At 44.8% G+C, this 21,176-nt stretch overlaps 1 protein-coding gene across 4 annotated transcripts in view; it reads right to left on the reverse strand.

Moving 5' to 3' along the window:
- Positions 1-14,720, reverse strand: part of SH2D4B (SH2 domain containing 4B) — a 79,004-nt gene extending 64,284 nt beyond the window's left edge. For all 4 annotated transcript variants that reach the window (XM_077946453.1, XM_077946451.1, XM_077946452.1 and 1 more), the window contains exons 1-2: positions 12,510-14,720; positions 11,253-11,400 (exon numbers count right to left, since the gene is read on the reverse strand). In XM_077946453.1, coding sequence (XP_077802579.1) covers positions 11,253-11,400; positions 12,510-12,610 — 249 coding nt within the window. In that variant the 5' untranslated portion in view covers positions 12,611-14,720. The remainder of the gene's footprint in view (positions 1-11,252; positions 11,401-12,509) is intronic.
- Between the last annotated feature and the right edge of the window lie 6,456 nt (positions 14,721-21,176).

Here is a 21,176-nt window from a genome sequence, read left to right on the forward strand (position 1 = left end):
CAGGGTGCTCTCTGATCATCTCCCTTAACAAGGGATTGAGCAGATGTCCCAAAGAACTCCAGGATTCCTATTTATGAAGTCATCCTGGGCCCCAGCGTGGGGGTCCTGGTTCCAGAAGGTAGCCTAGCAAATAGATGAATCCTGCTGGCCAGCACAGTATTTTTAGCACAGGATCACATGAGATTGGGTCACCAAAATAGTGCTAAAAGGCTGATTTTATGTGACTCAGATTTTTAATATAAACAAAGACTGCAAAGGGAAATATTTGCCAGCTCTGTACACCCTAGGGGCAACCCTGGCTGCAGGTCCCACCATTCAGAGTTCAGACCTCTCCTTAATCTCCCCATTTCCCTCCTGCTGCCTTTACTCTGCCTGATACCCCAACACCCCAACGTTTCCCTTTCAACTTTCCCTCTTCTTCTGGCCAGAGGGAGGGAGGTGGTAGCCTGGAAAAAACAGATGAAAAAGTTTTTGGTGAACCATTAGAAGAAGTCACTTACCTTCTTTAGCCCTTAATTCCCAGCTCTTAGAGAGTAGGTCATAAGGAAGTCAGAATTTTGTCTATTTTTAGCATTAAAAAATTAATCATTGAATTGGAGAAAAGTCCCCAGTCTATGTCATGTCAGAAGGAACAAAAATCTTGTCATTTTTAAAATAACGGAGTAAAAATGCATAGTTATCTCTTTTTATCTGCTTGTTGATCCAATTAAATATACCAAAGGACCCACCCTTGACCCGCTGGGGTCTTCCAGGCAGAAGCAGGTCTCAGGGAAAATACAGTCAAGGCCTGTCAGAGCCAGAGAGACGTCAACTGCGTGCTGCCACTGCCTTGTGCAGATAAGGAACGTATCCATTTGCTCAGGCCGCCATAACGAAGCACCATAGATTGAGGGGGCTTAAAAACGACAGAACTCTATTTCCTCAATCATGGCAGCTACAATCCAAAGTCAAGCTGTGGCAGGGTTGGCTTCATGCTGAGGACCTTTTCCCTGGCTGGCTGCCTTCTTGCTGTGTCACTCACAGCCTTCCCTCTGAGTGTGTGCCCGTCTGTGTCCAAATCTCCCTTTTTGTAAGGACAGCAGTCACATTGGAGTAGGGTCTAACCCACTCGATCTCATTTTAACTTAATTACCTGTGTACATACCTTATCTCCAAATATAGTTACATTCTGAGGTCCCAGGCGTTAGGACTTCAACATATGGATTTTAGCGGGGACATAACTCAGCCCATAACAAGGAGATAGGAGCCCAGGAAATGACTGGCATACAGTGGGAAAGTGTATGACTGGTATATGGCGGATAAGTGGCCCTTAGCCACCTCAGATTACAATGCAGTGGTCCTACTTCAACTGGCTGTGACTAACAGGAAGCAGCAAGTTAAATGGTAGGGCCACATTCAATCAGTTCTTCTTCACCTGGAGAGTAGGACACCACCCAGGGAACCAGAGGCCTACAGCAACCACCCGTCTCAGAGGAAAATGACTGGTCATTTACTGGGATAAAGGCAAGCTCTTCACAAGGATGGGGATGACAAAGGAAAACATTTTGCAACTACAAATAAACAGCATTACATGTGGTCTTGCTAAAATAATGCTCAAAGCTGAAATTGCCTAAAAATTCTCATTGTTGTTGCAACTATCAGAATTCTCCGACCCATCGGATACCACTGAAAGAAAAGTCCATTTTTCTGAGGTTTAGCAGCCAAAAGGCCAGATATGCAAACACTCCCCTTCTGCCTGGGAATTAATCGCCTTGCTCTGGCTGCCCAAAGCCCTCTGAGCTGTCCAGCTTATTCAATCTCCCTTCTCCTCATAACCCATCAGTAACAGCACACCACAGGAACCCACAGAGGCCAGGGTCTGCCACAGTCCTGTGGAAAATGTCATCAAGACAAAGACCTTTTCTGGAAGATGAAAAAAAATTTAAAAATCCTAAGCCCCCTAAAGCAACTGAACAGACCTTTTCTTGGCCAAGGGGACCCCTGAGAAACTTTAAAAACTGAGTTCACAGCCATGATGGGAGAGGAGGTCAGACTTGCCTCTGTAACCACCCATTAGGCTTTCTTCCCTAAGGATTAAACAGAAACCAGCCCTTTTGAAAGACTGATATCAACCAACAGCCTGATGCTGCCCCTCCCTTTTCATGGTTTTGACACAACAACTGACCAGCCTTCCTTCCTGATAAGAGACCACCAACCACAGAGTGGTTCTGGCCAGTCTACAGAGGATGCATCCTGAGGGCCTTCATGCCCTCTGCTTTGCCTTTCGATGTATAGGGCCTAATTGTAATATGTAGACTCAGCTAACCTGGTCAGCATAAACTCCTGTCTCATTCTTCCCTGCCTCAGAGTGCCTGCTACCAGCTTCTGACCAGAAGCTGCGCTTCCCAGCCTCTCCGAATAGCCACCTGCAGGCTGCAACCCTTTATGAGAAGTAAAGCTCCCCTTTCCAAATTTATGAACCTCATCATTTTTCAGGTGATAAAGGCATCCTCATTTTGTTGTTAGTCTGGCCCCAATAACACCACAGTGTTATCATAGGCAGAACCAAGCCTATGCTGTTCATTCCTCCATTGCCAGCTCACAGCACAGGACACAGCAGATATCAGGTGCTCCATAAATGCTGACCAGACAAGTGCATGAGTTATCAATCAGGTAAAGAGAAGACAGGGTTTGTGATGATCCCCAGGAGGGACTGGGTACACCACATCATGTTGTTTTGTCGGCGTCAGCCTTGCCTAGAGAAGTTTTGGTAAAGTCTAAACTTTTCAAGAGAAAATTGAGAAGTAGAAAATTTTCCCACCACTTCTAATCTTATTGGAAATAAAGCAGTAATCGATTTTAAAGTTGTATAGGAGTTCATTAAGTGGCCAAAATGAACTCCAAACTTAAAGGAGAAAAAAAAAAAAAGAGAGTGGCCTTGAATAGAAAATGGAAAAAAAATATATACAACTGAACAGTATCAACCACGTCTGTTCCTTAAGAGTAAAACCGGGAAGAGGTAGGCGTGGGAGGAGGGAGGGAGATTAAAAGCAGAGAAGGAAGGTCACAGGACCCCGGGCGTAAGGAGAGCACAGGATGTTTATTGAGCCGTGTTCTGTGGTCTTGAACAGAGGAGAAATGTCCAGAAGCAATTTTAGGAGTTAAGAAAGCATGGGGGAAAGAAATGCAAATTTTATCTGGCCTCAGGATCTCCTTTTTTCTAAAGGAACACTTTTATATGCACGTAAATTACATTCAAATGGCACCAGCCACAGCAGAATGGTTTTTAAAAACTGGTTTCCAGCTGTCTCCATCTTCAGAGTTCCCTCTGTAACCCAATACAAAAATTCCGGAATTTTTTTTTTCCATTTTCGAATGCAGTTGTCATTATTACCTTTTCCATGACCTGGAGAATTAGCAGAACCTGCCTACATCCTCAACATGAGCTGCCGAAACTGAGCCCAGCCCATCTCTCTCCATCACCCAGCTTCTCACCCAAGCTGTCAGCTCTCCTCAAGCCTCCACCTATCTCCCTTCTCTGTGGGGTAAAAATCCCTCAGTGGAGCCAGTCTAAGCACTTTCTCCTTCCTGCAAACCTGCACACCCTCCCCAGCTCCCCATGGTGGGAGGATACTGCCATCTCCCCATCTCCCAGCCTGGGATTTGGATGCCTTTGCATTTTGCTTTCCCTCACCCCAACATCTAATTGATGCCAAGCCCTATTGATTTCACCACCACCATTTTGCTATATCCATCCCCTTCTCTCCTTCCTCATTGTCATAGATTTTGTCCAGACCCTCGCTCATTGGCCTTGACCATTGCAAAAATCTCCTAACTAGTCTCCTTGCCTGAAAACTCATCACTTGAATCACATCATTGCCATCAGTTGTGCTCCTAAAACTTGATCTGACCACACCCTTCTCTGTATCAAGATACTGCTTTGCCCACAGAGTAAAGTCCACCCCCTTAATGTAGCAGTTAAGAGCTCCACACCCTACTTCCTTTCCAGGCTTATGTCTGGCTCCATCCATCATGAAATTTTTTTCTCTCCCTCCAGCAGACCATTCATCATTCTACAGCTCTCCTTTCTGTCTCTTGTGCTTGCTCATGCCCAGACCTCTAAAGTTACTCTTTGCCCTCCATTATACTCCCCGGGGGGGTGGTTGGGACTAAGCGTTGCTCATGGAGTTGTCTCTCTCTCCCCTGGCACCCTGTAAGCTTTTGAGAGCCGGTAGTTTATTTCTCCCCTCTTCCCCCACAACAAACAGCCTCCCCTTACATTCTCAGGAAAAAAGAAAGTATTAAATGAAGGTTGTTGGTACATTCCTACAAGCAAAACTCAGAATGTTAGAACCTTACTGTTGAAAGACACAATAAAAATCTCACTTTGGGAAGTTGAGATGGGTGGATTGCTTGAGCTCAGAAATTCCAGATGAGCCTGGGCAACATGGTGAAACCCCATCGCTACAGAAATTACAAAAATTAGCCAGGCACGGTGGTGCATGCCTGTAGTCCCAGCTACTTGGGAGGCTGAAGTGGGAGGATGGCTTGAGTCCAAGAGACGGAGGTTGCAGTGAGCTGAGATTGCGTCACTGCACTCTGGCCAGGGTGACAGAGCCGGACCCTATGTGGAAAAAAAAAAAAAGGAAGGAAGGAAGGAGGAAAGGAAGGTTGGTTACCTAAGCCAATCTCTAACCCATGCATAAATCCCTTGGTGAAGCTGTTTTTGGTTGTCTACTGCTGAATAACAAATTACCAGAAAATTCAGTGGTCTAAGGCCGGGCATGGTGGCTCACACCTGTAATCTCAGCACTTTGGGAGGCTGAGGTGGACAGATCATGAGGTCAGGAGATCAAGACTATCCTGGCTAACACGGTGAAATCCCATCTCTACTAAAAATACAAAAAATTAGCCGGGCATGGTGGCAGGTGCCTGTAGTCCCAGCTACTCAGGAGGCTGAGGCAGGAGAATGGCGTGAACCCGGGAGGCGGAGTGTCTGCAGTGAGCGGAGATGGCACCACTGCACTCCAGCCTGGGCAACAGACCAAGACTCAGTCTCAAAAAAAAAAAAAAAAAATTAGCCGGGCATGGTGGCGGGCACCTGTAGTCCCAGCTACTTGAGAGGCTGAGGCAGGAGAATGGCATGAACCCGGGAGGTGGAGCTTGCAGTGAGCCAAGATTGCACCACTGCACTCCAGCCTGGGTGACAGAGTGAAACTCCGTCTCAAAAAAAAAGAAAATTCAGTGGTCTAAAACAACTACCATTTATTTGTGTATGATTCTGCAGGTTAATAATTCAGGAAGGGCTTGGTTGGATGGCTCTTCTGCACCATGTGGTATCAGTTGAGGTCAATTACTTGGTTGGGGTCATTCACTGGAATGGGCTGGCAGAACCAAGGCTTCGCTCATGTGTCTGGTGCATCAGTGCCCCTCCATGTAGTCTCTTCTTCTCTGCGTGGCTAGCTTGGGTTTCCCTACATTATGTAGTCTAGGGTAGTAGGGATTCTTATAGGACAGCTTCCAAAAGTGAGCATCACAAGAGAGGGAAAAGTAGAAACTGCAGCTCTCTTATAGTCTTTCCTCAAAAGTTATATCAGTCCGGGCACAGTGGCTCATGCCTGTAATCCCAACTCTTTGGGAGGCTGAGGCAGGCAGATCACTTGAGGTCAGGAGTTTGAGACCAACTTGGCTAACATGGTGAAACCTGTCTCTACTAAAAATACAAAAAATAGCTGTTGTGTGGGTGTGCACCTGTAATCACAGCTACCTGGGAGGCTGAAGCAGGAGAATCACTTGAACCCAGGAGGCAGAGGTTTCAGTGAGCCAAGATCATGCCACTGCACTCCAGCCTGGGCAACAGAGTGAGACTCCATCTCGGATTAAAAAATAAAAAAGTTGTATCAGTCATTACTACTGCATTCTACACATCACAGCTAGTCATAAGGCTGGCGCAGCCAAAAGGGGAGGGGGACTAGATCCCACCTCTCAAAGGGAGGAGGGGCAAACAATTTGCCACAAATCCCATTTAACCTACCACAGAAACCTTTCAGATCATGTTTCAGCCTAGGCTTAACTATTTCCTGTGATGAAGAGTTCCACACAGCAAAAGGGCAGTGCACTTACAGCCAGAGCGAACAGAAAATACCTCCGCTCATGAACCTGGACCATTCAACTGCACAGTGCTTGTTCTAATGTTGTTAACACTGCCCTAATGAGCTTCTCCAAGGCATTTCTGAGGCTCTTCAAAATGAAGACATACCAAATCAGGATCACTATTTCTAATAAAGTTTAAACATTCACATTTAGCAAATTAATATTTGAACCAAAACAAACACATAATAGTCATAACCTTCCTTGGCAATAACATCCACAGCCTGTGGTTGAGACCCTCAGTGAACCTGAGAGTCTGGCCAGATGGCCCTAGTGATCCTTCGTGAGCCCCAGCATAGAACATCCCACAATTTCTCACCCACTCTGTCACTGAGGTTCTCAAGGAGACCACTGAGCAGAAAACCTCCACGCATACCTTAATCCCTTCATGATCTCCTCCTGAGCTGAGCCCCAGGACTCCAGCTCCACAGAGCCACTCTTCCAGTATTTGGAGCTCAGCCCCCATCTGGGGAAGAGGAAGGCCAGAAATTAGAGCAGGTGCTCTCATGGTTAGGAAAGAGATAAAAATAATTGCTTTTCTTCCCCAGCAGACTTAAATAATCATATGCAAAACCCAGCAACATAAACTAAGTATCTCTCCACTGTGGGTTGGATTTGAAATACTATCATGGAGTTATTGTTCATTTCAATAGGTGTGATAATGACTTTTGTGGCTGTGGAGGGAAATGTCCTTCTTCATAGGAGATGCATGCTGAACTTCTTAGGTTTTGATCAGGAATCTGCAAACTAAGGCTCCCAGGGCTGGAGTGCAGTGGCTCAGTCTCCACTCACTGCAACCTCTGCCTCTCGGGTTCAAGCGATTCTCCTGCCTCAGCCTCATGAGTAGCTGGGATTACAGGCCTGGCTAATTTTTGTATTTTTACTATTTTGTATTTTTAGTAGTTTCACCATGTCAGCTCCTGACCTCAAGTGATCCACCCGCTTCAGCCTCCCAAAGTGCTGGGATTACAGGTGTGAGCCACCGTGCCCAGCCCACATCCTTTTGTTTCTGTATTGTCGGTAGCTGCTATTGTGCTACAACAGCAGAGTTGAGTAGTTGTGTGACAGAGACAGCTGGCTCCCAAAGCCTAAAATATTTACTACCTGGGCCTTTACAGAAAATAGTTTGCCAACCCCTGGGTTAGAGTATCATCATCCATGACTTCCATTAAAATTGTTTAGTAAAACAATAGCAACAACAAAGTGTATATGAGTGTGAGTATATAAATATTCTCCATTTAAATTCACTAATTATTAACATTTTACCACATTTGCCCGAGAGAGAAGGCAAATGTGTTAAAATGTTAATATTGGTGAATTTAAACAGAGAATATGTGAGTATTCATTTTATTTTTTCTTTCAACTTTTCTTCATGTTTGAAATTTTAAAAAAATAAAATGTGTGGAGGGTAAATACTGTTTCCAAATACTGTTTTCCACATTATACTCCATTTAAAAAACTCACAAGAGGCCGGGCGCGGTGGCTCAAGCCTGTAATCCCAGCACTTTGGGAGGCCGAGATGGGCGGATCACGAGGTCAGGAGATCGAGACCATCCTGGCTAACACGGTGAAATCCCGTCTCTACTAAAAAATACAAAAAACTAGCCGGGCGAGGTGGCGGGCACCTATAGTCCCAGCTACTCGGGAGGCTGAGGCAAGAGAATGGCATAAACCCGGGAGGCAGAGCTTGCAGTGAGCTGAGATCCGGCCACTGCACTCCAGCCTGGGCGACAGAGCGAGACTCCGTCTCAAAAAACAAAACAAAACAAAACAAAACTCACAAGAGGCCAGGCACGGTGGCTTATGCCTGTAATCCCAGTACTTTGGGAGGCCAACGTAGGTGGATCATTTGGGGTCTGGAGTTCAAGACCAGCCTGACCAATATGTGAAAGCCCATCTCTACTAAAGATACAAAAATTAACTGGGCGTGGTGGTGGGTGCCTGCAATCCCAGCTACTTGAGAGGCTGAGGCAGGAGAATCACTTGAACCTGAGAGGTAGAGGTTGCAGCGAGCCGAGATTGCACCACTGCACTCCAGCCTGGGCGACAAGAGCGAAACTCCATCTCAAACAAATTAATTAATTAATTAATAATAAAAACTCAGGAAAATCTGCTAAAAAATTTACAACTCATGGGAAAATTAAACAAGGAGAATAATAACACTCATGGTGGATCACTAGGCCATCTGGCCAGACTCTCAGGTTCACTGAGGGTCTCAACCACAGGCTGTGGATCCAAATATATAACTAGCAAGTGCAATAGGTTTAAAAATAATGGGTACAATCTCATTCACAATAGCAACAACCAACATTAAACCTAAAATTTAACTAAAAAAGAAATGTATAGCTAGGCGTGGTGGCTCACACCTATAATCCCAGCACTTTGGGAGGCCAAGGTAGGTGGTTGGCTTGAGCTCAGGAGTTCAAGACCAGCTGGGCAACATGGTGAAATCCTGTCTCTACAAAAAAACACAAAAAATAGTTGAGTGTGATGGTGGTGCATGCCTGCAGTTCCAGCTACTTGGGAGGCTGAGGTGAGAGGATCACTTGAGCCCAGACAGGGGTTACAGTGAGCTGAGATTGTGCCACTGCACTCCAGCTTGGGCAACAGAGTGAGACCCTATCTCAAAGAAAAATAGCATTTAAAGAAAATAAATTTTACCAAGGTCCAAAAAGTAGAAGCATATGGGTATATAGATAAAAGTTATTGAAAAAGTTTGGGAAAAGGTGGTCAGCACCTTTAAAGGTGTTTTGAAAAATTAGCAAAGACAGGCCGGGCGTGGTGGCTCACGCCTGTAATCCCAGCACTTTGGGAGGCCGAGGTGGGCGGATCACAAGGTCAGGAGATCGAGACCATGGTGAAACCCCGTCTCTACTAAAAATAGAAAAAATTAGCCGGGCGCAGGGGCGGGCGCCTGTAGTCCCAGCTATTCGGGAGGCTGAGGCAGGAGAATGGCGTGAACCCGGGAGGCGGAGCTTGCAGTGAGCCGAGATTGCGCCACTGCACTCCAGCCTGGGCGACAGAGCGAGACTCCGTCTCAAAAAAAAAAAAAAAAAATTAGCAAAGACAAAAAGAAGCTTTGAATAACATATTATACTTCTGAACAAGAAGATTCAATGATTCAGTAGTGTAAAAATGTCCATTTTTCACAAAGACAGCTATAAATTGATGCAATTCTAATGAAAGTCACCGAGGTCTTTGTTGTTAAGAGGGTGGGAGATAATGACAAAATAATTCAAGTTTCCCTGGCAGAAAAAAAAAAAAAATGGGTGAGATTAGCGAAGGACATTTTGGAAATGAAGAGTAATGGTAGGGTTCTTACCTTAACAGATGTTAAATTTTATTTTAAAGCTACAAGAATTAAACAATTAAGTCTGGCTCAGGAATAATAAATCAGAGAAGAAAAATCCACAAAAAGGCCCACAAGTAAGTAAAAAGTAAGAATCCAATCAAGGCAGCAAGTCAAATGAGAAGGGAAAAGACAGATTACATAATAAATAATATGGGAACTACTGGCTCACCATTTGGAAGAAAATAAAGTAAGAGCCCTCTATTACAATACCCTCCAAAGCGAAGGAAAACTAGTTGGAGAGAAATAAAATCAGGAAAGACATATAAACAATGTAGATTTTTAAAAGCTTGTGATGTCACAGATCCTTCTAAGCATGAAGCAAATAATGAAAGAAAACTTAGACTGATAGATTTAGCCAATTAAAAGTTTAATCCTATGTACATCTGAAAATACTGAAACCAAATTTAAGAAAAAAACAATGCTGATAAAAATATTTGCAACATACATGATTTGAAAAGGCCAACGTTGGCCAGGCATGGTGGCTCATGCCTGTAATCCCAGCACTTTGGGAGGCCGAGGCAGGCAGATCACAAGGTCAGGAGTTCGAGAACAGCCTGGCCAACCTGGTGAAATCCCGTCTCTACTAAAAATACAAAAATTAGCTGGGAGTGGTGGCGCACGCCTGTGCTCCCAGTTACTCGGGAGGCTGAGGCAGAAGAATCGCTTGAAACTGGGAGGCAGAGGTTGCAGTGAGCCAAGATTGTGCCATTGCACTCCAGCCCGGGCAACAAAGCGAGACTCCGTCTCAAAAAAAAAAAAAAAAGAAGAAAGAAAGAAAGAAAAGAAAAGGCCAATGTCCTCACTATCTAATTAGTATGGGGGCGAAACAAAGTTTTAAAATTTTTTAAATGGGAAAATGCCATGAGTATATTGACAGCTGCATGACTCTCTGCACACAGGTAACAACTCCATCAAACTCTGGCCATGGCTTCTAGCAGTATAAGGTCATGTCCCTAGGATGACTCTAGACCTCCATTAAAAAACTCAATGTTGACCGGGGCGTGGTGGCTCACGCCTGTAATCGAGCACTTTGGGAGGCTGAGGTGGGTGGATCATGAGGTCAGGAGATCGAGACCATCCTGGCTAACACGGTGAAACCCCGTCTCTACTAAAAATACAAAAAATTATCTGGGTGTGGTTGCGGGCGCCTGTAGTCCCAGCTACTGGGGAGGCTGAGGTGGGAGAATGGCGTGAACCTGGTAGGCGGAGCTTGCAGTGCTGCAAGCGGAGATAGGGCCACTGCACTCCAGCCTGGGCGACAGAACGAGACTCCGTCTCAAAAAAAAAAACAAAAAAGCTCAATGTTACCAGAAAACCTACTATTTGTTCTAACCAGCACCTGTCAATAGACCAATAACTCCTTATCCTAGACCACAAAATGTGACTATATCATCTCCTTGAATCCTCATAAATATTTCCAGAAGAGTGTTATTATTACCTGAATATTACAAACAAGGCCTCATTTCTGGACCAGTGGTTTGGGATGCAAAAGTCCCCAGTTCTGATCCTGACTCTATCCCTAACCACTACTACCTGTGAACTTGGCCAAGTCTCTTCTGTCTGACCCTCAGTTTCCTCATCTGTAAAATAAGAAGTGGATTGGCCCAAATGGTGTGTCAATGTCCTTCCTGCTCAGACATGACAGATTTCTATTCTCATAAAGCACCCAGTACCAACAAATGGCCAAGGATTGATCCAAACCAGAGGCCAGTCCCAGTGGTCTCGGGGCTAATCAGTTGGCCGCACACAGGGGCCCTATGCACTGGCCCACCTTGAATTCCTCCTGGATGCGTTCCTCCAAGACTTTGGCTGCCTTGCGGTCTTCCATCTCCACTTTCCACTTCTCTGCCAAGATCCGGGCTTTCTCGTTGGCCAGAGCATCCCGGAACTTCTTGGTGATCTCTGCCTCCTTCTGTCTCCTACCAAGAGAGCACCACAGGTATAAGCTTGTGTGAAAAACTGAAGGACCACATGACAATAGAACTTGAAATAAAAACAATGAGCAATTTTTCCTTGGTCTATCAGAATCCAATGTTGGCAAAGACGGGGAGAAACAGGCAGTCTCAAGCATGGGAGTGTAAATCGGCACAATTGTTCTGGAAGCCAGAAAAACTATGCTAGAAACCCCGTTTCCTAGATTTTCTACACTCACACAAGTGTACAAGGATGCATGTAGGTCAGGCATGGTGGTGCGTGCCTGTAATCCCAACATTTTGGGAGGCAGTGGCAGGAGGATCGCTTGAAGCCAGTTCAAGCCCAGCCTGGGCAACATAGTGAGACACCATCTCTACTAAAAATTTAAAAAATTAGCCATGTCTGGTGGCATGCACCTGTGTCCCAGATACTCAGGAGGCTGAGGAGGGAGGATCACCTGAGCCCAGGAGATCAAGGTTGCAGTGAGCCTTGATCATGACACTGCACTCCAACCTGGGAAACAAAGTGAGACCCTGTCTCAAAAAAACAAAACAAAATGATAAATAAATAATAAATTTATAATAAAACAAAGATGCATGTAAAAGATGCTTGCCAGAGGATTTTTATAATATAAAAAATGGTAAACAATCCAAATGTCCATCAATAAGATCAATAAGTTGGGTTTCTCATATCATATAATAAATACCTGTACCATATAGTAATCTTAAGTTGCGTTTTGGATCTATAAGTCAATTTGTCAAGGTGTGAATAAAACAATTTACAAAGCATGTATTAACTAAACATTCACTGTGGTTACCTTAGGGGGTGGGTGTGAATTGTTCTTTATTTTGTATAGTTTTCAGTGTTGTTTACATGATTTTAGAATTTCTCAATTAAAATACCATCATTAAGACCAGGCGCAGTGGCTCACGCCTGTAATCCCAGCACTTTGGGAGGCCAAGGCGGGTGCATCACCTGAGGTCAGGAGTTTGAGACCAGCCTGGCCAACATGATGAAACTCTGTCTCTACTAAAAATACAAGAATTAGCCATGTATGGGGCTAAGCATAGCTTCCATGCCCAGGCCCCACCCAACACCCCATAGCACCCCTCACCAGAGCTCCTCAGCTTCCCTCTGTGCCTGCAGCCGCGCCCTCTCTGCAATCAGCTCCTCAGAGATCGCTTCGTAGGGCTTGTCACCAGGGCCTTCTCCCATGATCCAGACCCAGACCTCGCCATCTGCCCCTAGGAGCCATTGGATGTGCTTGTCACTTGCTGCTTCACAATAGAAGGAAGAAGAAACAGGTTTGATTTCCAATCAGTAAGGAATGACCTAAGCTGCCGAGTGGTACACAACCATCACATCACACTACAGAACACTGTCATCTACAAAAAGAATGCCAGTAAGACACTGGCCTGCTGGCAGGTCCACAACCATCTCCCACTCCCTATTCCTCTAGAGAGAAATGCAAGAGCCACACCACCCTGCAGGGGTGGGCATCCAAGACTGAGCTCTCTATCTCCAGCAGAGAGAATGTACAGTGAAAAGGAGGCCGAGGATGACTAGCTCCAATTTACTCCTAACCTCCCGGCCCCGGGCAGCGATATCTTTTAGGTTAACTGCTTTTGCTTACCTCCGCACATAGGCCGAGCTAACAATGGGAGGAATTTAGTGTATAGTTTAAAGCATGGATGATAATAGCCCCTCCCCAAAACGAAGCCCTCAAGAGACAAAGAGGGTGTACATACAAGTAACAATGTCATGTTAAAAATTTATAAGAGCATTGTGACCTGATTAAGGACAAAGAAGTTTACCCTCGCTGCCACCCAGATGTCCACAGTCATTACTCACCCTTCCATCTCAACCCCCTACCTCTTCCCCCTTCCCTTAACATAAAAGAAACCCAAAATTCATATTAGCTTAGGAGGTTCTTTAGGACACTAGTTGCCATCTTCTCGGTTTGCTGGGTCTCCGAAATAAAGTTGCTTTCCTTGCCCCACACCTTGTCTCTCAACTTATTGGCTGTTGTGTTGTGAGCAGTACAACTTTGGACTTTGCTACAAGAACATCAAGGGACATTGCAGCACTCTCTGGAGGAAGAAACTTGTGTCACTCCCTGGCCAAGGCAGTTAGGAGATAGTGGGCCCGCTCTGCACTCTCTCCTTCACGTCCACTGGCTAGAAACAAGGAATCAGGTGGTGGAGTGAGATGAGGCAGCCTGGGGCCCTGAGTCTTCCTGGCCCACAACAGACTGTAACACTAGCAAGAAATAAGAATGTGTTAAATTCAGCCACTGAGATTTCTCAGTTTGCCTATTGCAGCAGATTCCGCTGATTACAGGACTAAAATGAAAATGTATCCCAGAAGCAGGGTGCTGCTGAAACAGAAATATAAACTGTGTTACTGCCTTAGCAGTTGGGTGGTGAGTGATATTTAACAGGCTAGAGATCCATGTTATGCAGCAGCAAAACATTCACTTTAAAAGCTAGACACTGTAACTTCAAAGGCAGACGCCATGCTTTCTGAACTTTTCATTCTAAGGGAGGAGGCTGAAAAATAGAACGTGAGGAATAAGTGTTGGTTGCTAGTGACTGTGTTTGGCAAGATGTTAAGAGAAAGAAACGAATTCAAGAAAGAACTGAGTGCTTTGCAAGCTGAAATGAAAAGGGAATAGAGCAAATACAGAAATTTGAGATGTTGTAGGATTGGAAAAAGCATCTCATCATATAGCAGGACCCACATTGCAAGAGATGGAATTTTTAAAGGTTTTGCATGACAGAGCACAGGAAAATTCTAAAGTGAATAAAGTGATGAAGGGCACATAGCACCTGCAGGTCAGGCTCTGTGAAGTTCTTGTGGTGACCATGAGGATGTGCTCCGTCCACCTTCAACCACAGGGAGCATCACTGACTAAGCCCCGCAACTCCTGTGCCCTTGCGTTTACCCAAGGCCCTGCTTCCCAGAGGCTGCTCAGCCTTTTATTGAAGATGCCAGGCTCATTCCCAGGAGACGCCCACCTCCTTGCCAAAAGATCGCTTTCCCTGGACTGCACAACCACCTATAACACCTCCACCCACCGTCCCTTGCCCTCTCCTTCACTCAAGGTCAAGCTTGCAATGATTCCCTCAGCCTCCTCCAGTTCCCTGCCCTTTTTCTCTCCCAGACATTTCCCTTAATAAAACCTTGTATGATTAATCCCATCCTGTCTCTACTCCTCGGAGAAACCAGACTGACACAGCCACATTAAGAATGTGATCTCTCATTGCACCACTGCACTCCAGCCTGGGCGACAGAGTGAGACTCTGTCTCAAAAAAAAAAAAAAAAGTGTGATCTCTCACACTTATTTTTAGAAAAAGCTTCAAGGAAGATGTCCTTCAGGTGAAACTGAGAGGCGCAAAGGTGAAGGGGCAAAGGAAGAACGTCAAGTTGAGAAATATGTCTAGAAAAGAATTTTAGATGCCGTTACTGGGACATGGAAGCAAACAGAAGCCATCTAAGTTTCTGAGCCTGGATTAAAAAAATCTTTGGTTGTTCATGTCTTAAATGGCCCTTGGGCATCCAAGTCTGATGACCAGCAGGCAGGTTTCAAAGGCTTCACTGGTCTAGAGGGTGTGATCCTCAACACTCACTTCAGAGGAGGCCAAGGGGAATTATAGACAAAAAGCCTCATCCAGGCTGGAGTCAATGTTCACTCAAGGAGTTATCTTCATTGCAAGGCAGGGAAACTTCATGGTCCTGACCTGTAGGACTTCAGAAATGCTACAGACTGGAGACTGTGACTTTCACGTTCTCCACTTCTCCAGGTGGCATTTCCTTAGTGGGTATTCTGACCCTGCTCCAATACTGTGTACAGTGCCTTACGGGGGACAGGTGTTTAAATGATGTCTCCTCAGCACATTCAGACCTGATGGAGACGAGTGCAGAACCCCAGAGACAGTGGACTTTGAGCTGGATGCAGTGACTGGCTGGGACCTGAAGGCGTCCCCTGTAAGAGGTGGTGAGTGTATTTTAGAGGCAGGAGAAGAATGAAATGTGTGGATGGCCAGAATGACAATTTAGAACAGTGACAATGCAATGTCCACCACCCCATGTCTCTTCCTCAGCCCACAGATGACTGATTACATTCCTCAGCTTCCCTTCAGTTCTGTGGGGCCACGTGATTGAATTCTAGTCTACGGAATGTCAGGGAAGGGATTCGTTGTGCCATTTTCAGGCTAAGACAGTTAGCAGCTGGTGTGCCTTCTCCACATTTTCACTCTTGTCCACCCAGCTGGAAATAAATGGTGGAATTTCAAGGAAAAAAGCAGCCTGATCCATGAGCCAATGTTTGAAAGCAAGTTACACAGAAGAAATACCCAACCCACATCAAACCGTGAAATAGTTAAGTAATAAACCTTCATCATATTAATCTACTGAAATTTCAGGCTTTTCTATATGCGCATGGCAGCAGTAATTCTCCAGATATATATAGGAGTACATTGCTATTTTTAAGTATGTTACAAGCAATATAGTAGCAAAGAAACAGCGATTTAATTGTGACTGATAGAAACAGAGAGGCAATCACTACTTAGAATTATAAAACTTTCAAATTAATAGTGGGTAAAAATAAATGATAAGAGGATTACCAATCCTGCTAAGCAAGGGGAAAAGGTAAAGCAACAAAAAAATGGGTAGCTATTACAGCAGATACTGCCAATTAACTACCCACCCTCCATGCTTGCCTCACCACAGAACCCCAAGTGGTTCAGGGAGCAGCAGAGATCCCCCCCTATTTTAGGAAAAGTGAGTTTTGACCCCAGCCTCAAAGGACAAATAACAATTGATCTGGCAGGGCACAGTGGCTCACGCCTGTAAACCCAGCACTTTGGGAGGCCAAAATGGGCAGATCACCTGAGGTCAGGAGTTCGAGACCAGCTTGGCCAATATGATGAAACCCCATCTCTACTAAAACTACAAAAATTAGCTGGGCATGGTGGCGCATGCCTGTAATCCCAGCTACTCGGGAGGCTGAGCTGGGAGAATCGCTTCAACCTAGGAGGCAGAGGTTGCAGTGAGCCAAGATCATGCCACTGCACTCCGGCCTGGGTGATAGAGTGAGACTCCATCTCAAAAAAAAAAAAAATTGATCTAATCCCATCAGGTAATATTATTCTCATTGGCAAGTGATTCATCTGAGTGACAAGATGTCCCCATTTCTGACAAAGAAGATATAAGCAGATGTTCCAGTGAAGGGTTCTTCTTCTCCAAACAAATGGGTAAGTCTTAGGAGAAACCTCTTTACTCTTCACTCTTTTTTTTTTTTGTTTTTTGGGGGGTTTTTTTGCTTTTTTTTTTTAGACGGAGCCTGGCTCTGTCGCCCAGGCTGGAGTACAGTGGCATGATCTTGGCTTACTGCAACCTCTGCCTCCCGGGTTCACGCCATTCTCCTACCTCAGCCTCCCGAGCAGCTGGGACTACAGGTGCCACTACCAGGCTGGGCTAATTTTTTTGTATTTTTAGTAGACATAGGGTTTCACCGTGTTAGCCAGGATGGTCTTGATCTCTTGACATCGTGATCCACCCGCCTCGGCCTCCCAAAGTGCTAGGATTACAGGCATGAGCCACCGTGCCCGGCCCACTCTTCATTCTTTTACCCCACCTTCTTCTTCCTGCCGGTAATGAAGCAATGGTTCCTGGAGCCCCTGGAAAACTTCTGCAACCCTGAGGATAAAAGCAACATGCTGGTGACAGAGCAGACTCCGTCTCAAAAAAAAAAAAAAAAAAAAAAAAAAGCAACATGCTAAAGATGGGGAGGCAAAAGATAGAAGGGAAGGGATACTTCGTGATCTTATCAAGCAGCTAAACTAATATTACCCATTACAGCACATCTCATCTCCAGATTTCTTGTCATCTGAGAGAAATAAGGAACTTTAAGAAATAAAGTTCTTCAGTTGGGCGTGGTGGTGCATGCCCCTAGTCCCAGCTAGTAGGGAGGGTGAAGCAGGAAGATGCCCTGAGCCCAGGAGCTGGAGACTGCAGTGAGCTGTAATTGCACCACTGCACTCACTCCAGCCTGGGTAAGAGGGCAAGAACATGTCTCTTTAAAAGAAAAAAAAAAGGAAAAGAAATAAAGTTCTTCATGGAGATAGAGGATAGAATGATGCTTACCAGAGGCTGGGAAGGGTAGTAGGGCTGGGGGTGGGGGTAGTGGGATGGTTAATGGGTACAAAAATATAGTTAGATAGTGTGAAAGTAAACTAAAAATGGTCTGAGAAGGACTCTGTTGCTCTCTATTTGAGTCCTTGTGGACGAACCATAACCTAACTTAATAGGTATACAAGATTGAAACCCTAACTTAAGAGTATGAGCCTGTAACAACAGGGGAGTCATGGCCAATCCCAGCAGCCATACTTCAGCCACTCATAGACTGCTGAGTGTTCAAACTGTGCTCAAATAAGGCAAACGCCAACCTGTGACCAATCCACCTGTTTCTGCACCTCACTTCCAATTTCCCTTTTTTTGTCTATAAATTTGTTCTGACCACAAGACATCCCTGGAGTCTCTCTATATTTGCTGTGATTCTGAGTGCTGCCCGATTGGCAAATCATTCATTCCTCAATTAAATTCCTTTAATTTAATTCAGCTGAAGTTTTCCTTTTAACAATAGAAAGAATGTTTTTGGTTTAAGACACAAAATTAATGGTTATGTTACTGAAATGGAGAACATGGGAAAAAGAGGCTGGAGATATCAATATTCTGTTTTGGCCAAATTAAGTTTGACATGCTTATTAGACATTCAACAGGCAGTTGAATAAAATAGGATTCAGGGGAAAGGATGGAACTAAGAAATAAATTTTTTGAGTTATCAGTGTACAGATGATATTTAAAGCCAAGGAAATGGATGGGATCAGCTAGAGAGTGAGAAGTGGTAGAAAACAGAAGACACCCAAGGACATTGTCCCAGGAGAGACACTCCAATACTTAAAGAGGAGGAAGACCCAAAGGAGATCTGGACAGAGAGGCCTGTGAGGCAGGAGAACAAACTGTGAGTGCAGTATCCCAAGCCAGGTGTAGAAACAATTTCAGGAAGCAAGAAGAAAGGAAACTTGCAAGTGCAGCTAATGGGTAGATGAGGTGAGGGCTGAGAATTGGACACTGAATTCAGCAACATGGAGGTCACTGGTGATCCTGACATGAGTGGTTTCCTAAGCCTGTGAAAAAGAAGACTTGGAAATATGAAAACATTTAGAGAAAGATATAAAAGCATATCGTTATAACTTTGGGGAAGGGAAGAATTTGTTCTACAAGACATAAAAAGAATAAGCTGCAAGATACAATGTTGATAAATTTGAATACAGATTAAAGTTTAAAATTTCTACACACAAAAAACATATCATAAAGACAATTAAAAATCAAAACACCTAGAGAGGGGCACCAAGATAGCCGAATAGGAACAGCTTCAGCCTCCAGCTCCCAGCGTGAGTGACACAGAAGACAGCTGACTTCTACATTTCCAACTGAGGTACCAGGTTCATCTCATTGGGGCATGCCGGACAGTCGGTGCAGGACAGTGGGTGCAGCCCAACGAGTGAGAGCTGAAGCAGGGTGAGGCATCACCTCACCCAGGAAGTGCAAGGGGGAAGGGAATTACTTTTCCTAGCCAAGGGAAACCATGACACACAACACCTGGAAAATCGGGTCACTCCCAACCTAACACTGCGCTTTACTAAGGGTATTAGCAAACGGCAAGCCAGGAGATTATATCCCATGTCTGGCTTGGAGGGTCCCACGCCCAAAGAGCCTCCCTCATTGCTAGCACAGCAGTCTGAGATCTAACTGCAAGGCGGCAGCGAGGCTGGGGGAGGGGCGCCCGCCATTGCTGAGGCTTAAGTACGTAAACAAAGCTGCCAGGAAGTCTGAACAGGGTGGAGCCCACCACAGTGCAAGGAGGCCTGCCTCCTTCTGTAGACTCCACCTCTGAGGACAGGGCATAGCTAAAAAGCAGCAGAAACCTCTGCAGATGTAAATGTCCCCATCTGACAGCTTTGAAGAGAGTAGTGATTCTCCCAGCACAGAGGTTGAGATCTGAGAACGGACAGACTGCCTGCTCAAATGGGTCCCTGACCCCCGAGTAGCCTAACTGGGAGAGCCTAACTGTGAGTAGCCTAACTGGAGTGGATCTCAAGCAAACTCCAACAGACCTGCAGCTGAGGGCCCTGACTGTTAGAAAGAAAACTAACAAAGAGAAAGGACATCCACACCAAAACCCCATCTGCACATCACCATCATCAAAGACCAAAGGTAGATAAAACCACAAAGATGGGGAAAAAGCAGTGCACAAAAGCTCAAAACTGAAAAAATCAGAGTGCCTCTCCCCCTCCAAAGGAACGCAGCTTCTTGCCAGCAATGGAACAAAGCTGGATGGAGAATGACCTTGATGAGTTAAGAGAAGAAGGCTTCAGTCAATCAAACTTCTCAGAGCTAAAGGAGGAACAACGAACCTAGCGCAAAGAAACTAAAAACCTTGAAAAAAGATTTGATGAATGGATAACTAGAATAACCAATGCAGAGAAGTCCATAAACAACCTAACAGAGACGAAAACCATGACATGAGCACTACGTGACAAATGCACAAGCTTCAGTAACCGACTCGATCAACTGGAAGAAAGAGTATCAGAGATTGAAGATCAAATTAATGAAATGAAGTGAGAAGAAAAGCTTAGAGAAAAAAGAGTAAAAAGAAATGAACAAAGCCTCCAAGAAATATGAGATTATGTGCAAAGACCAAATCTACATCTGATTGGTGTACCTGGAAGTGATGGGGAGAATGGAACCAAGTTGGAAAACACTCTGCAGGATATTATCCAGGAGAACTTCCCCAACCTAGCAAGGCAGGCCAACATTCAAATTCAGGAAATACAGAGGACACCACAAAGATACTCCTCAAGAATAGCAACTCCAAGACACATAATTGTCAGATTCACCAAAGTTGAAATAAAGGAAAAAATTTTATGGGCAGCCAGAGAGAAAGGTCGGGTTACCCACAAAGGGAAGCCCATCAGACTAACAGCGGATCTCTTGGCAGAAAAACTACAAGCTAGAAGAGAGTGGGGGCCAATATTCAACATTCTTAAAGAAAAGAATTTTCAACCCAGAATCTCATATCCAGACAAACTAAGCTTCATAAGTGAAGGAGAAATAAAATCCTTTACAGACAAGCAAATGCTGAGAGATTTTGTCACCACAAAAGCTCTTGTAGGCCTGCCCTACAAGAGCTCCTGAAGGAAGCACTAAACATGGAAAGGAACAACTGGTACCAGCCATTGCAAAAACATGCCAAAATGTAAAGATTATCAATGCTAGGAAGAAACTGCACCAACTAACGAGCAAAATAACCAGCTAACATCATAATGACAGGATCAAATTCACACATAACAATATTAACCTTAAATGTAAATGGGCTAAGTGGTCCAGTTAAAAGACACAGACTGGCAAATTGGATAAAGAGTCAAGACCCATCAGTTTGCTGTATTCAGGAAACCAATCTCATGTGCAGAGACACACATAGGTACAAAATAAAGGGATGGAGGAAGATCTACCAAGCAAATGGAAAACAAAAAAAGGCAGGGGTTGCAATCCTAGTCTCTGATAACACAGACTTTAAACCAACAAAGATCAAAAGAGACAAAAAAGGCCATTACATAATGGTAAAGGGATCAATTCAACAAGAAGAGCTAACTATCCTAAATATATATGCACCCAATACAGGAGCACCCAGATTCATAAAGCAAGTCCTTAGAG

Source organism: Macaca mulatta, chromosome 9 (assembly GCF_049350105.2).
Source record: "Macaca mulatta isolate MMU2019108-1 chromosome 9, T2T-MMU8v2.0, whole genome shotgun sequence".
In the NCBI taxonomy this organism is placed as follows: Eukaryota; Metazoa; Chordata; class Mammalia; order Primates; family Cercopithecidae; genus Macaca; species Macaca mulatta.